The following is a 9,249-nucleotide window of genomic DNA, read 5'->3' as shown; positions in this document are numbered from 1 at the left end:
CCCCTCTCTCCCTCTCTCCCCCCTCTCCCTCTCTCCCTCTCTCCCTCTCTCTCTCTCTCTCTCCCTCTCTAATGAGTTTGTTTGTTAGTTGGTTTTTAAAGAACATTTTTAGTCCCTCTCTTAAACAGACTTGCTCCATCAGGCCTCTCTGTCCCTTGCTTTCTGCAACCTGAATCTATTCCTTTGTGTTGATTGGGCCTCTAGTTGCTACAGAAAAAAATCAAGTCCGCACAGTTTGCTCCTGGAGTCAGGGGTTGGGAAGACCCATTTTCTCCATCAACTCAGCAGAAAGCAAAGTCAAGCCACAGGAATATGCTGGAAGCCTCCACACACAGTTCTGGTTTGTTGCTTTGGGGAGCTCCTGCTTCTGGTGTTAAGTAATGGGAGCTGAGAAAGATCATCTCTCAGATGTTGAACCAAAGAGCTCTGCAACCTTTTCTAAGTCAGTTAACTTTGACTTGGCTCTGCTGTGCTAATCATGCAGTAGAGTTAAAGCTGAGATCCTGAGTTCTTATCCTTTGTACTCGGATGTCCCCTCTGAGGGGATTTCATAAATCTAGCAAACCACGGGGATGTCCTGTCTCAGGGGACATGAAGAGGTTGCTAGTGATTATTATACAGGACAAACTTATGCCAAGGCAGATTTTTCAAAAATATATGTTTCCTTGAAGTTTTCCATTCAAATTGTACAAAAAAGCAAATAAAGAAATGGAATATATACTGAGATATAAGTTTTAAAAATATTAACTGGCGTTACATAGGTAGCTGAGCTTGTTTCTGGAAATGGTTTAAGTTATATCTTTTTCAGTGAAAGAATAAGCTACTGTAAAAATGGGGTTTTTATATTCTACATTTCACCAACTTTTAATGGTATGAGAGATCTGTCAACCACTGGGTCCTTCTTGAATCAGAAATTAAAATGTAACTTCTCAAAAAAAGAATGTGTGAAGTGCTTTCACAATAGTGCTGACACCTATTTGTAACAGAAGGTAGCAATAAAGAGCATTTGTATAAGACAGCTGTGGGTTTACCCTTTGTATCATATGGCATAACTTGAAAAGATAGTTACTGTAGCCTTAAAAGAAAGAGACTTTCAAAATTGAAGGCAGGTGGTTACCACACATCAGAAAAATATAAGATGTAAAATTTTGGGTTTTTTTGTTATAAATAAGTTCCTCGATGTCCAAAATTCCATTATAAGCCAAATATCATGACAATAAGATAATTAGTTCCAACACTACTATTAAATATGAAGTGGTTCATTTTTTACTATTTTGTAAAAAAGTGCAGATGATCTGTGAGATGGATCCAAGTGCAAAGGGCTAAAAAATACTGTTTTAAGACCTAGTTTATAGCATTTGTTCACATGCTTTTTTTTTTTTTTAACCTGCAGTTAAATGTATGAAAGAAGTGTGGTTGTGTTAGGTGACTCTAGAGCAGTTGAGCAGGATCCAGCCCTCAGGACAGATCCCTTGAGAAGTAGTGCTGTGTCTCTGGCCCTCCCCCTAGGGGAGGGAGACTGAAAATACTCCATCTTCAATGACTTTTTTTTGTGGGCCAGGTTGGTTCTTTTCCCTCCGGAATTTCTGAGGAATGCAGTAGATAATGCTGAAAATGCATTGAATTTTTTTTTGTTTGTTTTTTGAGTCCTAAAAATAGAAACTTGTTTAAACTTGTTCATGCTATGTTTATCTTTCCCATAGAGAGGGGTTCCTTCAGACATCCCAAATGATTCTGCCTCTGGGTTTTTACAGGCACTTTGGGAAGAATGAATGTTCCCTAACCCTCATGCCAGCTGCACACAGAAGATAGGAATATGCCCCAAGGTTCCTGATATTTTTCCTGTTTCATTTTCATCAGACTGATAACATTTTGCTGAGGGCACAATGTCTGAGGAATGTGGCTATCATTTGCAGCATAGTAATTGGTTCCCAGCCTGGCATCCATGGGGAGAAGATGTCCCTGAGCTCTCCTCAGTGTTTCCAGATGCAATGGAAGAGGACATCGCTCTACACGAAGGCGGCCCCAGCTTTTTGCTCAAACACAGAAGTTCTGGTAGCTCTGAATGCTGCATTTGTGGGAAAATGAGCCAGTAGTAGCTACTTTCTTTTAGGACTTGGGCTCTGGAGAGTGACGGTGAGAAGTTAAGATGTGGCTTGTTGGATTAAGTAATCCCTGGATTTCTTTCCATCCGTCTGGTTCATCGCAACCAGACTGAACATGCAAAAGGCTTAGCTCTAAGCAAATCTGTACATGTTTGCATGAACTTGGTGGCATCATGTACACAAAAGTACATTTGGGTAGAAATGCATGTGCTGAGTCTCCTTTTAGTCATACCATTTTGTCTTTGTCATGCTGTACTTTTTTTTTTTTTTTTTTCCTTTTTCTTTCAGAGATAGAGTCTCACTTTGTTGCCCAGGCTGGAGTGCAGTAGTGCAATCATAGCTCACTGCAGCCTTGAACTCCTAGCCTCAAACAGTCCTCCCATCTCAGCCTCCTGAGTAGCTAGGACTACAGACATGCACCACCATGCACAGCTAGTTTTTTATTTTATTTTTTTGTTTTTAGATTCAGGATCTCACTATATTGCCTAGGCTGGTCTCAAACTTCTGGTCTGAAGCCATCCTCCTGCCTCAGCCTCCCAAAGTACTGGGATTACAGGCATGAGCCTCTATGCCTGGCCCTGTACTTCTGTCTTAAAAGAGCCCAAAGTATTATCAGCTTTTGCTCCTCTGAGTAGGTCATTAGGCAGCTAAAGTTTACCAACCTGATGCAGAAAACTTTTAGATGAGTTAAATTAACAAACATTTATTAAGCACCTTTGTGAGGATGGCATCACACAGAACTACTCTCCGAAAGGCGAGGCTGAGCTCTACCAGCCAGGCTGACAGGTTTTAAGTTTCTCTCAAAACTTGCACCCGTATCAGCTTGGTGAGCCAGCCAGTAGAGGCAAAGGGTTCCACCTAGAAGGAGCACTTAAATATCAAATTTGAAAAGGGAAAGATTTTGCTAGACTTTCTCTCCAGGATCTATCTTCTTGAGGTTCCCAGGCCGTTAACATCAGCATCACTTGGGAACTTGTTAGAAATGCACATTCCCAGGCCCTATCAATCTACTGAACCAGAAGCAGAGTGGGGCCCAGCAGTCGTATTTTAACAGCCCTTCAGGTCATTCTGGCAAACACTCAAGTTTGAGAATTCACTTGGCCTTTGCAGGGGTCACCCTTCAGGTGGTTCCTGGTGCCTGCTAGTGACACGGGTCCTGTGTGCTGCTGGGCTCAGTCAGGTGAGCCGACTGTCCTGTGGCTGATGAGGAGCCACTGAGCCCTTCTTCCCTCATTCCCTGCCGCCTCCCCAACAAATGATTGCTGAGAAAACAATGAGAATCTTTGAAGCGGAACCAAGTCCACCACTCCTGTGCATCTCATGGCTGGTGAGTTGCCTACAGCCAAAGGCGTTTTAGCAGCTCAAACACATATGCTTGCATCCTGGCCATTGCTTCCTTATCTGTGGGCCTCAACACTCAGGCGGCTTTTTCTTATATCTCTTAAATATATATCTGGCCTGAGAATCACCTCATAGAAGATAAAGAAACAGAACTACGCCACTGACCAGCCTACTCTCAAACCAAAACCTTCTCCCCACCCTCTCCCTGAAGAAAAGAATCCTTGCTGAGGAGAAGCATGATTGCTGGAGACAGGCAGGGAGTGGCCCCAGGGGGCACTCTCCATCCTGGTACATGGGAGGAGTTAATGCAGCTGAGTCAAGGAATAGTGACAAACTCTGCAGAGGATGCTGGCCAAAAACCTTCTGGGGGAAAGTGCATACTCTAACTCGAACATAAAGGCCCTGAATTTCTGAGGTGATAGTCTGGTGACCAAGCAATTGTTTGGGCCCTGGCCTCAGTCTTAGGTTCAAATCTCTCCTTGGCTGCTTACAACCTCACCTTACTACCAAGGTATGACCTGGGGCAATAACTACCTTAAGCTTCAGTTTTCTCATCTGTAAAATGGGGATGGTAATCTAAGTCACAAGGTTGATGTGAGGATTAGATGAGGGTAATGACTATTTTGGTATAGTGTCTGGCTGTGGTATGACTTTAGTAAGTGTTAACTGTGTTAAAGCTGTGCTTTTCAAACCGTGGGTCAAATTGCTCATGGCTTGCAACCTGCATTTTCTAAAAGAAATTTTTTAAACACATTGCAAATTGTAGGATAAGTACTGTTTTATGAAACTTTGGGAGGGGAAAATATTTCCTCTTGTGGATTACAGTACGAAATCCCTGGTGAGGAGAGACAGTTATGTGGCCAGCTCTGACCAGGCACACTTGCATGGGCTGCCACCCAAGGCTCTGGCCACATCTGATGACACAGGGTGCAGGGAGACAGCCTGCTCTCGCTCTGTGGGTTTCAGCTGGATCTGCAGAGCACATGCTTGGATCTCTGCCTCCCGGACAAGCCTAAGTCCTAATACATTCATTTTGGGATATTGGTGAGTTTGTTTACAGATCATAGCTCATGTGTTACCCAGGCAGACTTGGGCCAAAAGGGCCCAAGTCTCACACACACTGCAAGAGGTGCTGGCATAGGCCATCACCACCTTACTGTAATCATCCATTTATGTTCTCTTGAGACTGGTGTGGATATTGCTGCCCTGCAGACCTCACGCTTAAGAACTGTTCCTTCAGAACACTTAAATCCACACAAAACTCAAAATTGAGTCCTCCCAGGAAAAAGCAAGCCCTGGGCCCTTTTTATATATCGGATTTTGGGGGGATATTTTCTGTCTTCCAGACTCGCAGTCGACACTTCTTGAGCTTTTGTCCCCTTGACCACTGAGGACCTCAGGTCCTGTCTGGAATACTTTTTTTTTTTTGAGTTGGAGTCCCACTCTGTCACCCAGGCCAGAGTGCAGTGGCGTGCTCACGGCCACCCCAGCGTAGATCTGCTGGCTCCAGCGGTCCTTCTGCCTCAGCCTTCCAAGTAGCTGGAACTACAGATGCGCTCTACCATGCCCAGCTAGTTTTTTGTTTTTTTGTTTTTTAATTTTTGTAGAGATGAGGTCTCGCTAAGTTGCCTGGGCTGGTCTCGAACCCATAGGCTCAGGCAATCCACTTGCCACTGCCTCCCAAAGTGCTGAGATTACAGGCTGAGCCACTGAACCCAGCCTGGAATACTTTGATGAGCCAGTTGAGGAGGTCCAGTATAATCTGTGAGTGCTCATCTGGGAGCGTGTCACGTGGATGGAGGATGGCGATCCTGCAGGCTCTTGGCCCTATCACCCTCTTCTCTGACTTTGAGCACAGCACAGGCCAGAAGGGATTTGCAGGAAAACTGGAAATACATCGGGCAGAGAGAAGACACTAGTTCTGGCCCCATTTCTGATGCATAATCAGCCAGACAAGCTTTGCCCACTGTCACGGCCTCTCAGAACCTCTATTGACCCATCTTCTAAGTGTCAGTCTTGATGCCCACCTCCTCACAAGTGACTGTAAAGACCTCTGGTCATGGCTTTGAATGAGTTCAAGTCAGTGTGGATACAGCCAACCTGTCATTTCTGAGTGTCTCCTCTGTAGCCTGGTCTGCCACTTGGTGAAGCCCCAGCTCTCATGCAATCAAGCTAAAGCATCTTTCTTAACAGACTGCAGGTGATCACGCTGGAAGGGAATGCAGGATGCCTGCAGCAAGTAATCTCCATTGGCCATTGCTTCCTCTGCTAGCAAGGGAGGCCCGTTGAGGGCCAGTCAGGAAGCAGCATGGCGTCCTACACTTGTGACCCATGTGAGGTTCCCTCAAGACTTGTGTCAACAAGATCCATTTTCTGAAGGAGTTTTTTGTTATTTTATAAAAATAACACTTGTTCATTGATGAAAACTTGGAATGTGTGGGAAGTCTATGGAAAGAAATACAAATTGTCTAAAATCCCATCTCCAAGGGTAACCACCCAAGTATCCCAATGGTATGTAAAACTAGATTAACACTATTTTTTTATAGCTGCATAGTGTTCTACTTGATACAATTATTTACTTAGCCATCATTATTGGGTAGTTTGATAGTTTCCAACTTTTCATTATTGTTTTCATATAATTCAGTGTTCAAGTTTGAACTGCATAAGTCTTGTCTCAGATTATTGATTATTTTAATACTTTTTATTGTGAAATAATTTCTGATCTACAAAAAAGTGACAAAAATAGTACAAAGAGTTCCCATATATACCCTTCAATCAGTCTCACCAAAGGTAAACATTTTACACCACTATAATACAAATATAAAAACCTAGAAATTTACTATTCAACACTGATGCAATTAACTAATGCCTGTAACTTGTTTAAATTTCTCCAATGTCTTTTTCTGTTCCAGGATCCAACATTTCATTTGTCATGTTTTCTTAGTCTCCTCCGATGTGTGACACTTTCTCTGTCCTCCTTCACCATTCATGATCTTTACCCTTTTTTAAAATTGAGGTGACATTCCAATAACATAAAATTAACCATTTTAAAGTGTACATTTAGTACCTTCTCGATATTGTGTAACTGCCATGTCTCTCTGGTACCAACACCTTTTCATCAGACCTTGACCCTTCTGAAGATTACAGGCCAGGTATTCCATAGACTCCTTCAATTTGTGTTTGTCAGAGGTTTTCCCATGATTAGATTGAGGCTATGCATTTTGGGCAGGAGTACCACTGAAGTGATGTTGTGTCCCCAGGGCACTGTGTCAGGAGGCACATGACGTTGACACATTCAGTTACAGTGATGTCAACCTTAATCATTGGATGAAGGTGGTGTCTGCAGCTTCCCTATTGTAAAGGTATTGTTTTTCCCTTTGTAATTAATAAGTATCTTATGAGAAGAATTGAGATCAAATTCTTTAACTTAGGGATTTTTTCAAAAGTCAAGAAACTTAAATCTCTGAGATGGTGTGGAAAGTGCTGGAGAGGAATTTGCCTAGAGTACGGGCAGATCTGAGACTGTACCTCAGTTTCTCCTTCTGCGTAACAAAGGATTCTACCAGTTATGTGAGAATCTTCTGTGGAAGAGAAAACCTAGAACTAGGTACACAGATCTTCCCGAGGTGGTTTTGAGTCATGTGAATGAACAGTAGCCATGCCTGGCAAACCCACAGCACATTTCCTTGGCTTCCAGAAGAGATGGAGAAAGCAGAGGCCCCACTGGGGCATCAAAAACTCTCTGTGGAGGATGTTATGGGCCTGGAGAGCTGGCCTGGCTGTGTTTTTAACTCCTCTGGGCTTCCCCCCACCCCATGCCCTCTTTCTGTGGCCTGGCGGCTGAGTCGCAGCCGACACCCAGAGGCAGGTGAGTGGCCAGCCTGGGGGAGCCGCAGGGTATACCCGCTGCATGAGCAGGCCTGAGTCCTGCCCCTCCTCCCCATGACAACCCTGTGCACCCGCCTGCTGCATGTTGGCACTAGCTGTCCGTGTGCCTGCTTCTCCACCTCACACGTCATGTGTTCCCTGCGCTGTCCCATTAGCGCTGTCATCCTTCTTCATGCTAAGTTTGTAGCTCCTACCCTGGTGGGAGTTGCTCAGAACACTTGGGGGGGTCACCATTTTTTACGGGGTGGCTTTCTCAGCAGAGAGGTGGCTCTGCTCATGCCTGGAGGAGGCCTAAAATGTTCTTCCTTGACCCTTGGCCACTCAGCAGCCTGGCCTCTTCCCAGCCTTGTGCCTGTGAGAGGAAAGGAGGGGAGGCTGGATGGCAGGTGGGAAGCAGGCCAGTCCCCATGCAGGCCCTGCTTGCTGTGCTCCTCCACGCCGCTCCCCACGCACGCCCCAGCGACCCTCCGAGGGGCCTCCCAGGGCTGACTTGCAACACAGCAGGTTGGGCCCTCTCAGACCCCATCTGACCCACCCTGGGGCCTTGTCACTGCTGTGCCAGGGCTGGGGGGGGTGAAGTCCACAGCCCCTCACCTCCTGATGTGCTTTATCCCCTCTCCCTCCAGGGCATTGAGCGCCTCAAGCGAAAGAACCAGCCCAGGGAGCACACGGGCAACTGGCAGTCGGTAAAAGAGATCTTTGGTGGCGACTTTTCCCTCAACTGGTTCAACCCCTTCTCCAGACCGTGCCAGCCAGAAATCCCCGGTGACAAGGACTTGGTGCGGCAGGTGACATCGCTGTCAGACACCGACAACACCGAAACCACGGAGGAGCCGTCAGAAGACACGAAAGATGAGGACTCAGTGGAGGTGATAGATGAGTAAATGCTGCTGTGAGGAGAGAACCAAACACTAAACGCGAGCTACCAGCTTTCGTCCTGGGGTTTTGGTTGAAGGGGCTCACGGGCATGACACACCTCCAGCACCCCCGATGCCTCCCCCAGCCACTCACTTGGCCTTGCTGTCCCTTTTAACCCCCTACTTCTCCCTCCTCATGTCGGGCCAGGCCTGGGGATGAGGGGTAGGCAGGGAACAGCAGAGCGGGATGAGGACTTCCTCAGAATTCACTAAGATGAGCCTTTGCCGAGATCAGGTGCCATTCTTCCAAGACTGCGTGGCTTTCACAGCCTCTGCCCAGCAAAGGAAGCTCCCTACCAGGGCAGCCCGGGAGCAGAAAAGAGCTTGCCTTCGGCTTTCCTTGGGATGCTTGCCTTGGGAAAGTTGGGGCCCTGGCTCCTGGCTTTTGGGAACTAAAATCATGACATCATCATGGGAGGACAAGGCAGGGCTGGCCTTGGGGACCTGAGGTGGGCCACTGACATCAAGGGAGACCAGTCGTCCCGTGGAAAGGGCTTCTGCCTGCTGTCTGCCCCATCTACCTGTGAAGATGGGCTTGGTGTGAAGAGAACCTCAGCACAAGGCTTTCCACACGCATGTGCAGGACATGGCCAGCATGGCCATGAGCCTGAGTTACGACAGTAGCACTGAAAAGTTAGCTCCCATGCCACAGACACTGGAATCTTCAGAGCTGTCCTGTCTGTGACTACAAACCTATCCATTCACTGATTAGGAAAAGGGATTAGGGAAAGGACTTAGTTAGAGATAGTGGCCACCCTAACTTCTTCCATGAGAATATAATTTAACTTTCCCTCTTGAAGGGAGTCAAATAATACACATGGGTCAAACTGGCCAGAAATCCTGTCGGTTCTCCCAAGATGGTGCCTCTCTGAAAGGATGGGTGATGGTAAGGAAGACACATGCACACACACACGTGTGTGCACAATACCACAATAAGCCTGGACCATGGTTACTCATTGGAAGCTTGGAATGTCTGACCATTGCTAAAGGTCTGAGCA

General features: G+C 46.3%; 1 protein-coding gene across 3 annotated transcripts in view; it reads left to right on the top strand.

Moving 5' to 3' along the window:
• The window catches only part of ZDHHC3 (zinc finger DHHC-type containing 3), a 39,979-nt gene extending 31,445 nt beyond the window's left edge, over positions 1–8,534 (top strand). For 2 of the 3 annotated variants that reach the window (XM_008071376.1, XM_021719201.1), the window contains one exon: positions 7,961–8,534. In XM_008071376.1, the coding sequence (XP_008069567.1) occupies positions 7,961–8,218 (258 nt within the window). In that variant the 3' untranslated portion in view covers positions 8,219–8,534. Of the gene's footprint in view, positions 1–5,639; positions 5,810–7,960 lie in introns of those variants that run through there. The other variant, XM_021719202.1, reaches the window with a different exon arrangement.
• The last annotated feature ends 715 nt before the right edge of the window (positions 8,535–9,249 follow it).

This window comes from Carlito syrichta, unplaced genomic scaffold (genome assembly GCF_000164805.1).
Source record: "Carlito syrichta isolate Samal-C Ts95f unplaced genomic scaffold, Tarsius_syrichta-2.0.1 Scaffold314298, whole genome shotgun sequence".
NCBI lineage: Eukaryota > Metazoa > Chordata > Mammalia > Primates > Tarsiidae > Carlito > Carlito syrichta.
Note: the sequence above shows the minus strand (reverse complement) of the source record. Positions and strands in the feature narration are given on the sequence as shown.